Source organism: Periplaneta americana, chromosome 9 (genome assembly GCF_040183065.1).
Source record: "Periplaneta americana isolate PAMFEO1 chromosome 9, P.americana_PAMFEO1_priV1, whole genome shotgun sequence".
Classification (NCBI taxonomy): Eukaryota; Metazoa; Arthropoda; class Insecta; order Blattodea; family Blattidae; genus Periplaneta; species Periplaneta americana.
In genome coordinates, this window is record NC_091125.1 from 73596677 (window position 1) to 73615715 (window position 19039).

Sequence of the window (19039 nt, forward strand, 5' to 3'; positions counted from 1 at the left end):
CACACACACACACACACACACACACACACACACACACACACACACACACACACACACAGTCTATCAATCAGATATCTACGTGAAAAGTTTGAGTTCAATTCCATTGTAAAAAGGTGCGTACCGTCACAAAAACCAGAATGAAGATTACAGTGTTCCTAATGTTGCTGCTCTTAACGTCAAAAGAAAATCGCAAACGGCTGTGGATGAAAGAGTGGTTGTTTAATCGTGAAAAATTATCACACACGAAGCTTCTGGAATGTCTGCAAAATACTAGCAGTGAAGATTTGGAAAAACATTTAATAATAATGGTTTATTTTAATAATAATAATAATAATAATAATAATAATAATAATAATAGTTTATTTTAACTGGCAGAGTTAAGGCCATTCGGCCTTCTCTTCCACTCAACCAGATTCGGCCTTCTCTTCCACCAAACTTGTTTCGGAAAATTGTTTAAAATGATCAAATCTTATATTCAGAGAAAAGTAGCCTACAACAACAAACAAAAGCAGCGCGAAAGATTAAGTTAGTAGTGACGTTAAGATATTTAGCAACTGACCGTTCATTTGAAGATTTAAAATTTTCTGCAGTCATCTCTCCATAAGCACTTGGAATAATCATTCCATAAACATTTCATTTTATATACAGGTTGTCTTCAACCTTTAGAGTCAAAATTATACAGATGGTAGAGGACTCTAAACTGAGCATTTTAACAAAAAGAATCAGTGGTCGGAAATGCACATTTCAGGAACTATAAGGTCTTGAACAAGTAATAAGTAGACTTCGTTGAATTGCCACACGCAGCATGCAATCAGGTTGCCGATGTACGGTAGTATAGAGGAGGAGGCGACCTCCCGGTCTCGTAGTATAAGCAGTTCATGTTAAGAGTTGTGACCGGTCCAAATAAATAGAGCAGCTACAGCTAATGTATACCTATGTAAGCACTTGTTTTTGCATTATTGTGGTTGGAATAGTCAAAGCTTGACATTTGTTCAGTGCAGACAAGAATTCAATCAAACATACTACAATGAGAGTGTTGCTGTTCCAAACAATTGCCCCTGGAATACCTTACCCCCGCAGCCAATCTTGACCAGTTGGGGAACGTGATTGGATGCTGTTAATTATTATGCAGAACATTACGGCAAAATAATGGAGGTAATTGATGCATTGGATAGCATAGAATATAGACTGTTCCGCTGTTGCAGCTGTAAAATCATTGCCTTCCTAACAGCTATTAGAAGATATTCTGTTCATTGATTCTAATTTTAAAATCCTGTCCAAAAACATTATCCTGTTAGACTCGTCTAAATTACAACTCTCAGAAGCCCTTAATATAGTGGATAAAGTATCACAAACCGTTATCCAAAATAACAATTCACTAATTTCAGAAAAAGTGAAATGTAAGTTGACAAACATTATTGCTAAAAATTCTGTCTATTCACAACTTCGTATTATAAATGATGTAGTATCAGGTCACGACAAGACGTCTGAAGTTGGTGTACTAAAAAGTAGTGACTTTCCGTTCTTCAAATATGCACCTATTACATCGTGTGATGTTGAACGTATATTTTCCCAATATAAAAATTTTTTGAGGAGGTTACTTTGCAGCCGCTCAAAATGTACGTAACTCTTTACTGCAATGCACATATTCAAGGATGATGTGAGTACCTTACATTAAATTTTAAGAATGAATATATCTCACTATAAAATAATTGTGTATTTACATGTTTAGACATTTCCTACTTCAATGATCATTCACTATATTTCTTCAATGCAGGATACAGGTTTTATTGTAACCGCAGTATACTGCTCAGTGTTTACATCAGACGCATATTCCATCCTTTGCACGCTCCCTTGTCATACAGTCTATACCGCGTGCGCAGTCAACCTTGCGATTCACGTGGCAATTCCACGAAGTCTAGTAATAAGTTTGAAGAACATTTTTGCAAGTTGCTTTAATTTTCTAGACACATAAACAACTTACATCTCATAACAACTGTTCAAAGTGTGATCACCAGTCTTGGTGCTTCCAGACCAATGCATGACATTTGACTCCACTCTCTTAAATATCCCTGGTGTCTGTTGTAAAATGAGGCAACCAGGTAAGAATCTGTTGCCCAGGTGATCATGGATATGAAGTGGGCAGTGTTACGAGTAAAACCACATTCTCTTACAAACAATATATTTAAAGTTTTATTTTCAAAACAACATAACCTCATAGCAACAATCAGAGCAGTTGTTGAAAGTGGCGACCACCTGTCTCACTACATGCATTACAACGACGCATGACATTTTGTAAGCAATAACAAATAATAACGAATATCACCATGGAAGCGCCAGGCAATCGTTTATCAAAATTAAAGCAACTTACAGAAACGTTCCTCACATACACTTTCAAGATCTAGTGGCATCCGAAATATCCATTTCCGACCACTAGCTCAGTTTAGAGTCCTCTATCATATGTATAATTTTGACCCTAAAGGTTGGAGACACTCTGTATAAAGCTCTGAAGGCGGAGTATATGAAAGTAAGTATTGAATAACTACTACACTGTGCATTATACATTTATTTAGTACCAATTGTACAAAAACTGTAATTGACATAAATTCATGTTCCTTACGAAAAGCACTGCGAATGTTATTAAGTTTCTTTTCAACTGTATCAACTGCTTTGCTGTCTACGGTCTTGCAAAAGGTCACCAATTTTTCATACAGTATTATGCTTGTAACTTTACTTTTCTATTGCTATATGATTTAGACTTAATGTTCTACAAAGCGAGTAACTGCTGATATAGGCCTACAGTAAATCAATAAATCTACTAATAAATGTGTGATCACTCATAGTAGAACTCATTGTTAAAAGCCAAAACTTTTACTAAACAACAAACATTCTGATGTGGGCAGATAAGAAAGTTAATTTTTTTTCTTACACTGTGTTAACAATGACAAAACAAGTGCTTATACAAATTTTGGCCACTCGACCGCAATTACGAGGCCGTCCAGAAAGTGATTTTCTCTGGGGCCGTTTATAGAAAAAAAAAAGCACAATTGCATGGAAAGATTGATTGAAACAGATACAGCAATAATTGTTGCGCTATTTGTCAACATATCCCCCACTGGAATTGAGACATTCGTCATACCATGGGATCAATTTTTGTATCCTTGTGGCGTAGAAGTCAGCTGCCTGGGATGAGAACTAGCGTTTGACAGCCATTTGCACCTCTCTGTCAATCTCATGATATGACAAATGTCTCATTTCCGGTGGGGAAAATGTTGAAAAACAGCTCAACAATTGCTGTGTCCGTTCCAATAGTATATATTTTTTAAAGAAATTGTGTTTTCTTTCTGTTAACGGCCCCTGGCGAACTTATTTCTTACGGACCTCGTAACTGCGGTCGATTGGCCAAAATTTTTATAAACACTTCTTTCGACAAACAGAGTGAAAGAAAAAATAATAATTTTTTATCTGCCCCCATCAGAATGTTTGCTTGTAAGCCGAAATTTCGGACCTGCAGGCAAAATCTGCGGATATACGGACATACACACAGTTTCGCATCATTTTTATTCAATTGCAAGTCTAAATCTTTCAACCGCCTGCGTGTGTATGTTGCAATCTTAACTAAAGGCCAGATCTTTCACAGTTCGGAACTGTAAGGTAGACGGACTGTGTGTGTATGGGGACCATTAGTCCACAACGCTACGGCGTGGGATGGCTTCGAATCTAGAGTAAAATATATTATACCGGTACCCGTAATTTACCATTGTCAGTGTGATTCATGTGTTGACTCATATGGGGAGTCCAGACGACGTACGGTATATTAGCTCCATGTCAGCGGAACCCAATTTCATTCTGTTTACTGTCGGGTTGAGAAAGTCTGAACATGGATTTACGATCAGTTGTGTTAGAAATGTTGAAAACTTGCATAATACATAGATATCTTTACCACTATGAGGAACTGAATATATTTAAACCACAACACATTATCTTCTTCCGAATTTAAATTATCACTATTGGAAAAATGATCGACTGAATTTGGTTCCAGCGCTTAAGACCGTTGGGGAACTTAATAGAAAAGAAATTATTATTATTATTATTATTATTATTATTATTATTACTGTTATTATTGTCATTATTATTGTTATCATCATCATCATCATCATCATCATTATCAATCATTCATTTCATCGAAAATCTGTAGATCTATTAGCATGTTCCCAACTTCGACATAATTCACCCTAACATCTAGTCACAAGAGGTCCGCCGTCTCGATTTCCTTTGAGCTTGTAATCCAGCATTACTCTGGGAATCCCTCTATTGGCATTCTCACAATATGTGTGTACCATTCTTGAATCTGTTTTGTTACTCTGATAAGTTACAAACACAACCAGTTTAATTGAGATATTTGAACTGCTTTCCTCTTTATCTTTTCTTTTCCTTTGAACCAGAAGTGTGTAACCGCCACCGAATGTGACAATTTCATCCTTACTGTTACGATTTCTCTATTATCATTTTGAATTAATACACTGCTCCGTCGATATAGGAGAAAGCCAATGTCTACCTGCTTAGGGCTTAGATATAACACGCGGAGCAAGTCCCCTGCAATCGGCAAGCATCATGTTTAGGTAGAGCATGAAAGTCAAGGAATATTATGGACAGTAAAAATCGATCATATGGGAATAGGCATTTAAGAGCTGTTAATTCATTATAAAAAGTGAATCTGATACAACGTTAATACAGACGACATATTATATTGTAAATATATAAACAAATAAATAAATGAACGAATGAATATGAATGAATAAATAAATAAATAAATAAGTAAATAAAGAAGTAAGATAATAAATAAGTAAACAAATAAATAATAAATAATTAATTAAGTAAACAATAAATAAACAAGTAATAAGTAAATAAATAAGTAAACAATGAATAAATAAGTAACTAAATATTACTTTAAACTCTTCAGCAATATAATTAATATCTACTCCGTTTTCAAGGCTCTGAATAATATTTACTTTGTCAGGAATACTCAGACGTGAACGTGTTTGTGACATGATGCCTTACCGGTATGCGGGGACTTGGATTCTCGTCACAACAACAGACCACGTTGTATTGTTTTGCTGCTTTCTTTAGACTCAAAAACATTCTATTAAATCGGCGGAGCAGTGTATCCAGTTTTCATTTGCAAAAGCCAGCACAGGCATCGAATTCATCTTGTAAATTTTAACTGCTTATTTTTATTGAAGATTTTTTATTAATAATGTTGCTCTTATATTTTGAACTTTAAGTTTTATATTTATATTCTTTTTTTTCGTAGAATAATATTATATTAAAACCAGGTAATTAAAAATTTATATATAGCCTATTTATAATAATGTTTTCAAAATTATTTTACTTCCAACATGTAATTATTTACAAATTTTGTTCACTTATTGTTTCAGAGGATGACATTTTCATATTAAGGTCACATTGTACATCCCCAAGTGCCCTACACTATCTATCCTTTGGGGGTCATCTTCAGGTTTAATAAAATAGCCCGATCGTCAGAGATCATAATAATATTTAAAATTATATTAGGCCTATCTCATTATAAAAAATAACTGAATGTATTTGCTCCTGTCTAATGAGATTGTCAATAAAAAGCATAAAATAGAGTGACGAAAATGGCAATTCTGTTTTTCTTCTCGATTTCCGGCAGTCTTTTATTGTAAATTATCGTTGCTTTCTAAATTCTAATCTTTGTGTTTAGATATGAAATAGCTATAATAATATAGTCAGTAAATACCAGATTGTTCGTCATATATATTTTGATAAAGTAGCCTAGGCTAAAATTACTGCAAACGAAGTTTGAAAATCTCCATGTCTAACTCTTGTTAATTTATTGAAGTAAACGAGCCCGTATGGCGTTGGTCGTATAAATGAACCTAAAAGGGAGAGGTTAAACTAAGGTAAAGAAAGAAAGTAAGTAAGTAAGCGATAAGCGACCACAACTGCAATACAGTCTAACACTATGGAGCATTGAACCCTGGTCTGGGTGGCCAGATGTCTCCGGAGGCTTTCTCACACCAATCCAAAAACAATTCGCACCTGAGTGCGTGTCATTTATCATTGTCTGCTCATGAGGCAGATGTCGACACACGGAGACCACCACCACGACTGTCCGTACAAAGTGCAAAAATTGAACATATTTCCATGGTAACAGCAACCAGAGTAATAATTAGGACAATGGTTACTAACACGTATTCCGTGGAAGTATACATAGTAGACAGCATATCATTCTTGTCATTCATATCTGTTATGTTTACGTATCTGTGTTAAATCCCAGATACGCTGTTCAAATCCCGCCAGAGTAGATGGATTATAAGGGCAATCAAATTTTTAGCATGAATATCCTCAGTAAGGAAATGAAGTCGATTGGCATGTGTCGTAAATTTACGACACGTAAAATTATAGGCTTATTACTGAGAGGACTCCAGCAAGAATTTATAGCTCATTTCTCGTCCGCCTTAAAATATAATTTTACTAGCCATCACTCATCACCCTATCGTTGGACATAATGAAATTTGTCTTACACATGCCCTCCCCTCATAACTGGAATTCAAACATACAAGATAAGAAAGATAATTAGTTGGCCATATTTTGGGACACTGATTTTAATATGTTACTAGTATTAAACAATCTACAAAGTATAATTTAAATAAAAACGTTACATTATCTATACCAGCTTCATCATCATCATCATAATCATCATAATCATCATCATCATCATCATCATCATCACCACAGTCATCATCATTATCGTATGCAAGTTGTAATCTTAATATCCTATTGCCTATACCCGTTCACTTTCACTATATTCGAATCAAATAAGCGAATTTCGGGAAAACTGATAGCCTACTGATTGTCAATTCGATACATTATACAATCGTAAGAGTTCACAATCAATTGCTATCTTTCTCAGATTCAATGGCAACTTCTGATATACCGAGATGGACATCACTGACTTTGAACTTAGAAATATAAATATTTTTATCCATGATCATAACGAAAAGCATGCCTTTACTAAATACTTTTGCGTTTGTAAAGTAGGCTTTTATTCAACATTACTTTATTTCACTAGTGAGATAAAGACTTTACCTCACAGTTTGAACTTTATCTCACAGTTCATTAGTATTTTTCTAGTACCCGGGTACACACGTATACTTTTCCATTGAACTATTACTCAAGAAGTTAATATATTAGTTACTAGATGTCACTATCTCTACTTCTTTATTACCATTTCTTAAATATACATACACTCAATCTCCTTCTCTTTTCTCTATCTGCTACGTCGTAATTTGTACATTACACCCATATCTAATATGCATCTTTTTAAAATTTTGTAATAATTTACCTTTTGGGATGCGAGGAGACTTGAACCTGCGAAGTTGGGTTTATAGGATTTTAAAACAACACGCGTTAGCCAACTGAGCTAAACCATGGTATGTGATTACATGAGGACTTATTTTCTTTTCTTTTCTTTATATTTTTACGATTAAAAAAAATTATTTACATTTTTTTTTTAATTCAGTTCACTATGCAGTGATGAAGCGTTTCCCACATAACTCAAAAACTATCCAACATTGTCATTAAATATTTTGTGTGTATTTATGCATGTCATATCTACAATATGATGCAAGATCACTTCTCTACCTTCGATAGATTGTCTGATAAAAAATAAATTCATTTTAAAAATGGTCAAATATCAATATGTTCTTCTAACACAAAATAAAAAAATATTATTTATTAAGGAATGTAGTTGAAAGAGCATGATATTGTAAACATGAGTTTCAGCAATAAAATAAAAGAGAGAGAACATGAAAAAGTTAACAAGTTTATGAGTTATGATGGAAACGCTTCATCACTGCACAGTGAACTGCCACCATTTTGAATTTTGAAAAAAAAAATATAAACAATTTTTTAAATTGTAAAAATATTTTTTCATATAGCAGAAGGACACTGTTTTACACATACCAATTTTCATTATTGTACAAGATACAGTAATGGAGGAAAAAAATGTTGAATATTTTAAAAAATTTTACTGCTGTAAGCTGTACCTAACCCCTTAAGTGTGGCATTGTGCCATGCTGATTACATACTTAAGAGGTCACGCTAGTTATGGGTCTCTAATTTTGTTCTCAATCCTCGATAAGAACGAAACGAGCCAAAGGGCCGAGATCATGATAATCATGAGGATAAATCTTTTCTGAAGACTCAAAAGCCAGTGGAGTGTTATGAAATTAACACGTATTCAAGCAATTGCTACTCAGTATGTAAATATTGGTATTTTAAAGAGTCACAACGTACAAACACATCCGCACCGTTGCACAACCTATCAACAGGATACAAAGTTTACAGTACCATATTCACCACACCATTCTCAAATGTTACACGATGTTTGGTAGCAGAACAGATGTTATCAAGATTATTTTCTTCACACTTTGGAAATAACAAAAGTGCTATTGCCATCCCATTTTTTTCCGCAAACTCTTCTCCCTCATAGCACCATTTATTCCCTGTATATGAATTTTTGGTTTCCAGGCACCAATTTCAAAATCTCCTTTGACAGTTTTCCTCTCCTCAGTTCTTCTGATGTGCCAATACCATCTTAATTGCTGAGGTTTAATAAACTGGTAATCTACGATAGGCCACAATATGGGCTCCAGATATGGAGAAAATGCGCAGGGGGAGACAAGACGTACAGTAGATAAGCAGACCTCTTCAGGAATCGAGCAGGGAGGCTCTGACCTAGGATAGCAAGATCTCGGACTGAAAGGAGAGACATGTACAATTGGATTCAAAAGGAATGAGCCGACACTTGGTAGTTTAAATGTAAAATTTTTAAGTCATGTTCATACGAGTAAACTCATTGCATTCGAAGGCAATGCTGTGATGTCTGTTTCGGTCGATTCTTTGATTTTATTGTATTGTATTGTACTGTATATACAGAAGAGATTTACAATATAGTCTATTAGTACAACACAAAGTGTTAGTATCAAATTCATGAAGCGTTGTTGAATGTCATGAATCCAACTACAGAATGGAAGGCATGAGAAATTAGGTACTTCTTTAATTTGACCCTAAATAATTTTATGTTTTGAGTTTCATTTTTTATATCCATAGGGAGGCTATTAAAAATGTTTACTTCCATATAACGCACTCCTTTTTGATAGCACAATAGACTTGCCGATGGAATATGAAAGTCATTTCTTTGACGTGTATTTATGCTATGAACTGTTGAATTAGTTACAAAGTTTTCACGATTACATACGAAGAAGATTATTAATGAAAAAATATACTGACAAGCCATGGGCATTATTTGTAGTGTGATCCGTCTACAATGTAGTATTTGCTACGAGGTAGTGTAGTGAAGGAGTGAGGTTCATGATTTCGAAAACAGAAGTTGTAAGTTTGCTTCCCGGCAGAGTTGAATTTTTTTATTGTATTGTTTTATATTTTTAATGACAAGTGTTGTGGGATTTGTTAATAAATTTGATTATGCAAGTCATGCAAATATATTATAGCTAATATTAGGCACGATCTGTATAAAAAATTAATAGTTTATTTGCTTTCTAAAAAATCAGAAGTACATCAAATATAAACGAACAAAAATTATGCAAAAAACATATATAAACAAAAAAAGACCTGTGCTAGGGACTAGTATTTCGTCCACAAACCACCTGGTCGGCTAAGCATCTCTACAAGGGAAGAGGACGCCACTTTAATCAAAGAAGTTAAAAATCACCCTTTTCGAAGTGCCTTTGAAATGAAAATGGCGTCCAACTTTCCCGGCTCCCCACTAACTGTGAGGAGACGTTTTAGAGAGCGTGGCATAAGGTCTCGTCGAACTGCGACAAAAGAACGTTTGAAAATGGATCATGTCCTAGATATCTAGCTTGTGCTACTATTCGACTGGAGAAAATCGAAAAATCGAAAGAGAATTGGGAGGGCAAATTTGAAAGGTACGCAAAACGCGTCCTTGCAAGGGGTTGGGGGCTGTACAAAACTAAATATGTGAGCACCAAGCCTGTTGGCCACTAGTCTCACTCCGGGTTACGCTGCTCCACTGAAGGAGCTCTAGAAAATTTTGAAGGGGAAGCCGAAATTCGACGTAACCTCTTAGGTACCACATACGCGAAGGGGACGGAGATTTGATCAAGTGATCACGGGACAGGGCGAGGAGGAGATGGCTGGTTTTTGCCGTTAGGATGGCGAGACGCTGTCATCTGTTGTTCGATGACAAGGCATGTGAAGGCCGTCGGAAGAAGCGCCGTGAAATCTAAATCTGCAATTTGAGAGGTCCCTGTCCTTTCAAATTGCGACTAATTGAGTGACCTCGTACATTTAATAGACAATTTATAGGTTCTGAACTAGAGCATACGTCGTTTACAAGAAAAGGGGAATATATATGGGGAAGGGCATATAGGTCCGTGGCCCATTTCTTATAGGACTCATCCCGACATTCGTCTTACGCCTTAGGAAAACCACGGAATACCTTAGGCAGGATGAGTTGTCTCATATAAGAGACTAGCCAATCTGGCTATTATGTAGGAGGTGATTGTTGTCATGAGCCTTGTTGAATCGTCTCAATTTAGAGACCAGCCATTTGGCTTTATGGTGACTCAATTACGAAGAGAGAGGAGAGATGTAATTATTAATTAATTTAGAGTAATTAGGGAGATTCATAGGGATATGAGTGCAGGTCCGTGGCCCATTTCTTTTAGGGCTCATCCCGACATTTGTCTTAGTGCCTTAGGAAAACCACGGGAAAACCTTAGGCAGGATGTCAAATGTCAAAGCTCACTTTATATGAGTAGACAAAAAATACAGAAAGCTAAACTCCAATATGAACTGAAGAATGGTAAACAGTATCACTTCAGTATAGTCATTATTAAAACAAATAGAACTAAATTCTATGTTTACAATGGTAACATGTTTTAATGTTGTAGTTAAACATATTTTTAAAATCTACAAATCAGATGTAAATTCATTCGGTTTTATTAACAGACAGGAGTGTTGCTCGGGGGAGGGTTGTACTATTTACTAAACATTCAATCAACTTCCAGGCGATGTCACCACTTGGTACTTGTGTAAATGGTGTTTTTAAAAAACTTATTATGGTAAATTTGTAATGTAAAAAAATTGAGACTAACGGACATTCGATTCTCCTGCAACCGATGCTATCTGATTCAGATCCATCCTTAAACCACCTACACTACAAATACTCATACTTTAACACGGCGTATTACGTAGCTTTCTCGTTCATCTTCGTTTCGATAAATTTTGTAACCGTTTCAATAGATTTAGTATTTGTCAATTGTATTGTTTTTTCACCCTTCAGAGACCCTGATGCAGCTAGTATGAACCCTTCGATTTATTTTATAACATATTTTAGAATAAATACAGCACATTTACATAGTTTAATTGTGTCATCTTGTGAACTGGAGCTTCAAAGAGACGGGTATGCGCACTGTTCTATTTCTGGAACTTAATTTGTCGCCGACCCATTCTTTTTTAACCTTATTGTACAATCAGTGACCAAGCATCGTAAATATGCATAGAAACATCCAGTGTGCTATTGCAGTGATTCACAAAGTATCAACACTAAAACAATGTTATATGTGTATCAGTGTGCGTGTGCAGGAACTAGGAAGAAAATTTGTCAGTGAACCAAAACTTCACGGATTGTAGTAAAGCAACTGTCATATTCTAAGACGTAATCCCTTACGCGGAATAGCACACCGCGTGAGTTACTAAAGAACTATCAAGAACTACTCCCTCGGGGAGGCCTTTGCCCTTAATGGGACATAACAGGTTATCTTTATTCTTATTATAATCTACGATTTCGTGTTGACTTTATTTTTTTATTGTAGCCATGCAGGAAGACATCTGGCGGCGCACGCTATTTTCACTAAGCCCACTCTCTTGTCGCAACCCTACGCAAAAGTACACAACAGTGCAAAATGTTATCAGTTGTCTATTACTAGTATAAGGACCACGACAGTCCCTGATTCATGTCGTGAGCCTTGTCGTGGACCATATTGTGGTTGTTATCGTGAACTATATCTTGATCACTGTCGTAGTACTTGTCGTGGTCTTTGCCATGATACCTATCTTGGTCCTTGGCGTGGTATTTATCGCGATCCCTATCGTGTTCCTTGTAGTGATGTTTGTCCTTGTTGTCTTTGTCATGGTCCTTATCGTGGTACTTGTCTTTGTCATGGTCCTTACCGTGATCGCTGTCGTAATCGTAGTTCTTGTAGTGGTCTTTATTGTGGTCCTAGTCGTTTTCCTTGTGATCGTGTTCCTTGTCGTGGTGTTTGTCATGGTCCCTATCTTGGTCCTTGTGGTCCTTATCGTGTTCCTTGTCGTGGTTTTTGCTGTTGACCTTGTCAAGATCTTTGTCATGTTCCTTATCTGGTCCTTGTTGCCTTTGTTATGATCCTTATTGTGGTCTTGGTCCTTGCCGTGATTCTTATAGTGGTCCTTGTCGTGATCCATGGCATGGTCGTTATCGTGATCCTTCTAGTAGTCCATGTCGTGATCTTTATTGTGATTCTTATTCTTGTCGTGGGCCTTGTTTTTGTCATAGTCCTACATCTGTCATTCCAAAACAATAGTTTTTCTTATTTGGGAAGTGACGTTTGTCACACGGTAGTACTCGTAATTCTAGTCTTCATCGCAAGATCTTAAAAGGCAATACGGGAATATGACCGATCACGAGTTACACAGGCTCTCGTGCGTCGAGTGTCATGAAAATAATATTTGAGGTGACCTGTACACTTGCCAAAAAGAAGAAGAAGAAGAAGAAGAAGAAGAAAAAAAATAAAGAATGGGACGGTGCAATATTTAAGTCCCAGATACAAGACGACGCAGCGCATGATCGGAAAACGAACTGCGCTATGAAACTAACCGTTTCTTTCACCAGGAGCAGTCAACACCTGTGGAGTAACGGTTAGCGTGTCTAGCCGCGAAACCAGGTGGCCGGGGTTCGATTCCCGGTCGGGGCAAGTTACCTGGTTGAGTTTTTCTAAGGGGTTTTCCCTCAACCTAATATGAGCAAATGCTGGGTAACTTTCGGTGTTGGACCCCGGACTCATTTCACAGGCACTATCATCTTCATCTCATTCAGACGCTAAATAACCTAAGATGTTGATAAAGCGTCGTAAAATAACCTACTAAAATAAAAAAAATTCACCAGGAGTAAACCAATTTTTTCTTTAAGCAAGCCCTCTCGAGGAGAAGTCGGAGCTCTCAATCCCACATCTCAGCGCTCTCATTCGCACACTTCCCTTCTCGGGACGTCTCCTGAACGGCACGGACTATAAACTACTGTATGTACATTTTTTATGTTTTGGAAATATCGCTGATCCCAGTTAATTTCGGTTACTAGCTTCCTCTTAAGTGCTATACTTCTTATATATAAGTAGGCTATATTTAAAAGAAGGTGGTGTACCGAAGTGTATAACATTCGGCCTGCCATGCTGGAGATTCGAGTTGAAGAAGAATATATGGTTGACAAAGATAGTTTTGGGGCATATTTTCTTAGAACATAGTACTTTTGGTTTCCTTGCCATCAGTCTATATTTCATCCTTAATTTACAATTATTTTTATCACCTACGCAGTAGCCAAAAGAACCTGTTGACATCACATTTTCATTTCTAGTAGACGAACTTCCTGAGGTAGCCCTACTGACGGAAGTCGTTTCTAGAAGAAAATAACTAAGTAGGCTATGTCAATTTCTGTATTTTGGAGTCGATACTTAAGTCTTCGTGTATGGTAATGTAAGAACCGAGAGAAATAATATGAAAATGCGAATGCTTATCATTTGTTACGTAAATATGTGTAATTCCCGACATACATTCCTTCTTGTAACATTATAGACCTACACTTGAACAATGTTCTGTGTTTAGCAACAATCGATAAGAGAGCAGAGAAACTATAGCCTATTTATGACAATTATTTCGAGTTACGTATTTAAATACAAAAAGATCATGTTATTGCAATGTGTTTATTCGGTTATCTGCTAAGCAAGTATAAAATCAACGAACAATGTAGCTGCCAAGAGCTTGTGCTAAATAATCATTAAAGTTGTGTGTTGAAGGCAGCGATGATGATTGATGCAAGGCAAGTATTCCATGTAACTGAAAAGTTGCCACTGGCATAGCTCAGTCGGCTGAGGAGCTTACCTGCCGAACTAGAGTTGCGCTCGGGCTTGGGTTCCATTCAAGCTTAGGCAGATTATCTTGTTGGTTTTTTCCGAAGTTTTCCCAACCGTAAAGCGAATGTCAGGTAATCTATGGTGAATCCTCAACCTCATGTCGTCAAATACCATCTCGCTATCACCAATTCCATCGACGCTAAATAACCGAATACAGAGTCGTTAAATATCCAACTAAAAAAACCTAAAAAGTTTCAGAACCGTCAAGTTAAGTTCCATATCCATGTCCTTGTAATGAAAGAAATTGTGTTATTTTGAGAATTTCGTGTAAATATTGTTCGTCTCAACATTAATTATACAATTCTTCGTTTCGTCGAAACTTCAGCATATCGTCGACACAAATGGCACAATAAAGCTGTTCTTAAAAAGGTTAAAACACATTCTGGAATAATTTTGTAAACTTATTTATTCATTTCTATCTTTATCTCTCACAACCAGTCGGTTATGTTTGTGACAACCATAAGAATAAGGTGTAGTCTATTATGTTACTAGATCTTACATTTCGAGGAAATATTTCTAGTAAGTATATTATAATTATTATAGTTATTTTGAAATACTAAATGCAGATTGTAATATTAATGTAATTGAACTAACAGACAAAGATGTTTAGATGTCGGAGGTCGCGGTTACTTTCAAACTGCTATTCAAATATCTCCAAAGATACAGTAGATATGAAGAAACTTTAGTAAGGATTAATCAATCCCGAATATTAAACTTCAAGCAAGTTTTCATCGTATTTTCTTATTTGGTTTGTACTGTGAATTTTGAGATATGACAAAAAACTAAACTTTCTACTGATAAGAAGAATTCGCGTCCAGAGCGAAATTTTGAGTCACCAAGTAAGAATTTATACCACAAGCATTGCATACTCCATTTAACTATCATTAATCATCAAAATCCCTCCCTTGTAGACCAAACTAATGTTTCCGACCACAAATCCAACGGCCTGGTTTCAATTGCAAGCTGAAAAGTGGAGATTTATTTACCTTCCACAAAGTTAGTCTGTGCTCCTTTTTTTATGTTTGTCTTGTGTTATTTTAGGCAACGATCTTTCGTCGTGCTGACCGTGTTACCAGGGATTCTTGCTTCTTGTCTAAATCTAACACTGATTCATAATCCTCACAAAAGTGAGGGTGGAACGATCTCCAATCCGAGAAGAATGATTATACTGATGGTGATGATAATCGTAATCACAAGTTCTACAATCACTTGGAAATTAGTCACTATTTTGAAAACTGCAACGTCAAAGTTGTAAGGAAATATCATGTTTAGAATATGACAAAATGAAATTAAGGGTTCATATAACAAAAACGGAGTCGTTGCTTGTCTTGTAGTTTAGGACGGAGTGATGTACCTGACGATCCTGTTCCTTGTGTCGGCCACGGCAGCGGCGAGCTCGCCGGCCGTCACACCCACACCCACGTCTTCTCCTACCACGGAGGCGGCACACAACTCCACGACAACAATGGCGGGTACCTCTCCGCACTACGTACTGCTGCAGCAGCCGCTTCCACGAAAGGTGGCGCGCAACTTCCAGCCATCAGCGGGCCCCACAGCCGTCGGGAGTGATGCTGCTAAAAAGAAGATAAACTACGGGGTACCGGAACCCTACTCATTCGCATACGATAAGACGAAACTGAGCTCAAAGTACTCCAGCGCCGTACCGACTACGATCAAGACAGACCGCAGCCACGACGAGGACTACTACTCTCAGAACATGCGTGAGATGCCACTAGTCTCACCCAACTCTCGTCATGGCTACGGCGGCCATTATGAAGATCACGGCGAATACGGCGCGGTAGCAGACGACGAGGAGCTGGACCATTACTCACATGGGGGCGCTGACCTCTACCCGCATCATCATCACCACGGCCATCACCACCACCATCCTGTACATCATTATGTGCCTCCGCCCGCCATATACTATCCAGCTCACCATCACGAAAAGCACGACGAATATTCCAAATTGGGACTACTAGCATTGGCCAAGATAGTGCTAGCCAAGATAAAGGCACTAGGCCTCTTCAAGATAATCCTGTTGCTTCTGGCCAAAATTCCTCTAATCTTCCTCAAGATTGCTCTCAAATTCTTCTTTCTCTTTAAGGCCGTAAAGCTGTTTAAGCTTCTCACATTCTCGGCGCTCTTTCCGCTCATCCTGGTGCCCCTTATCCCTCTACTTTTCTTGCCGTTGCTATTGCTACCGCTGGCGCCCTTGCTGCTCATTCCTCTAGCGTTGCCGCTGTTGCTTTTGGCGCTTCTATTTTTGCCAATTCCAGTCATGACGCCAATGGGCAACGCTAACAGAGCTGCAGATAAGAAGACAACATCGAGGCGCCGAAGGGACGCTGGGGAAGTTTGGAGGGAACTGGACGCTAGCGACGACTTCCTTATGCTGACGCGGACCGTGTTGGAGTCACAACAGTGCTTGGAACGCCTGGCATGCAAAATGGCGGCTAGGCAGGACTCTGGCACTTACAACAGTTTCATTTTGTGGTAAGTGGCCTCGAATAGTGCAACGTGCTATCTTCAAAAACTACCACTAATTTTTTTTGTACCAGGCTAGTCAGTAGGGCGTATCGAAAAAAGCCGAAAACAATTCCCAAAATTAAAAATTTAAGGATTTCCAAAAGTTGCATAACGGTGCAACGTTTCGCACAAAAAATATGACCTCCTCGGAGCACTTTTAACCGAGCTGCAGAGGGGTTCTTTTTTATTATCTTTTTTTTTTTCTAACATAAGCATGTTTGTAGGTCTTCGCTCAATGCAGGCCGCTATGGTTTGTTATTATTGACACATAAAGAAAAGAGGTATTATTTTTAATTTCCAAGAGATGGCAGGAACACAAAATAGAATATATTATAAACTGCATTAACCCAGAACTCACCACGGAGAAATGGCTATTAACGAATTCTATCCTCCCACCTACCTACTATTATTTATTTTTATTGTTGGTTTATTCTATTTTTGTTTTAAATTTGCTCTCCGTAAAAAATAGCCTGTCTTTTTCTCACAAGAATTGGAGTTACTTTCTTGTATTAAGTGTGGATCTGATAAAAACTTCTCTCTTTTTCACGACAAATTGTAGCTCAAGCGTCGCGATCTTCACCAGTCTCTCGACCGAGTGTGTGTGATATGGGAAAAAATAAGTTTTTTAAATAGAAAATTCCTCATCATACACCATAGTTTGCAAGTTTTTCAGTAAGCGGAGGTTCTGGTATAATGAATTTCATAAGAGAGGCGAAACAAAATATGAATCCTTAATGTTCATTCCGTGCTCAAAGTTATTAAACATTTTTATATACTCAATTTTTTCTTATATGTATTAATTCTATTTGCATTTATCTGTATTTATTTATTTATCTGTATTAATCTAGCCTGCCTGTCTTCAGAAAATAAACTGCACAACTGCACTTAATTTAATTCTTCCTCATTCTTCTTATGTTTCTTTTTTTATTCTGAATGACACGCCTATTGTCTAGTAAATTTCTCGTATTTATCCAATGTGCTGAGAAAACAGATATTTCCATACAAGTATCCTCTGACCATTGATGTCAAAACTGTTATCGTGGGTAACATTCCTTTATTTTATAAACCACTTTCCTTTCTAGGCCTGATGCTTTTAACTTTTTTTGCGATAAATACAACCCTTTTATCATGAGTACCAAACCCCAGTATCCTGAAAAAATATTTATTTCTAATATAAATTTTCAGAAGCAGAATATAACGTCAGTGGTTTCATTTTCCTAGCGCGTACTTTCTTTCCACTAACATTAACGTTTGATTGCCCAGTATTTGAAAGAAATGTTCATTCTATGCGCACTGCTTTTTCCCAAGGACGTTGCGAAGAACTGGCTCCAGAATTGCCATTGTTCGTAAAAGAAAGCCCAACTTTATCTTTCGAAGGAGATTTTTCCACTACAGTTATCTCCTGGCTTAGTTGCCTTATAAGTGGTGCTTTGTTGGTATCGCTTCTAAGGCTGAGACCTGTCTTCGGACAGTTGAGTAAACAACAATATAGTTCTCCTAATAAATGCTCTTGTAAACTGAAACATTTATCGATCGTACGTTGTTGCTATGTTCTAGGTTGCTAGAAAAGGTCCGCGCTTTTGCGCCGTCCAGGTTGCAGGACAGATTGACGTCGTACATCGATGCCTACAGGACGGGCTCCAAGCGCTCTAAGATGTGTGTGCAGAAGTACACTTGCGATAAGCCCAAATTCATGGTGGCCCATGCAGACACCTACTACAACCTGCTTTGACTGTGACCAATCTATCAAGCTGCTGTAAACAATGCCCGGCCTAGTTCCGATTTTCGAACCGGGTCAAAAGTGCAGAACAAGATGGCGAGTCATGGTCACTGGTGGTACTCCACTTGTATGTATGTCAGGTATTGTCTGAGGGGAACCAAAAACGGGTAGGCCGAGTAAGTGCAACATTAGTTCGTGGAGGCTGAGGAGAGGATTTATAGATACCAAAGATACTAGGCTACTCGAAATAGCCTATTGTAATTCTTATACGAACATGTTTGCATTATCACATCATAATCGGAATACATACTTCAAAACTATTAGTATAGCCTATTGTTGTTGTTGTTATTATTATTATTATTATTATTATTATTATTATTATTATTATTATTATTGTTGTATTGCATTGCATTACACTACACTACATTACACTACACTATACTACTATACTGTATTATATTATATTATATTATATTATATTATATTATATTATATTATATTATATTATATTATATTATATTTTATTATATTGCTA

General features: G+C 37.0%; 1 protein-coding gene across 1 annotated transcript in view; it reads left to right on the forward strand.

Annotated features, from left to right (window-relative positions):
• The window catches only part of LOC138705665 (uncharacterized), a 58392-nt gene extending 39565 nt beyond the window's left edge, over nucleotides 1-18827 (forward strand). Inside the window, exons 2-3 of the mRNA XM_069834252.1 lie at nucleotides 15593-16751; nucleotides 18342-18827. Coding sequence (XP_069690353.1) covers nucleotides 15607-16751; nucleotides 18342-18516 — 1320 coding nt within the window. The 5' untranslated portion in view covers nucleotides 15593-15606 and the 3' untranslated portion in view covers nucleotides 18517-18827. The remainder of the gene's footprint in view (nucleotides 1-15592; nucleotides 16752-18341) is intronic.
• Nucleotides 18828-19039: the final 212 nt, after the last annotated feature.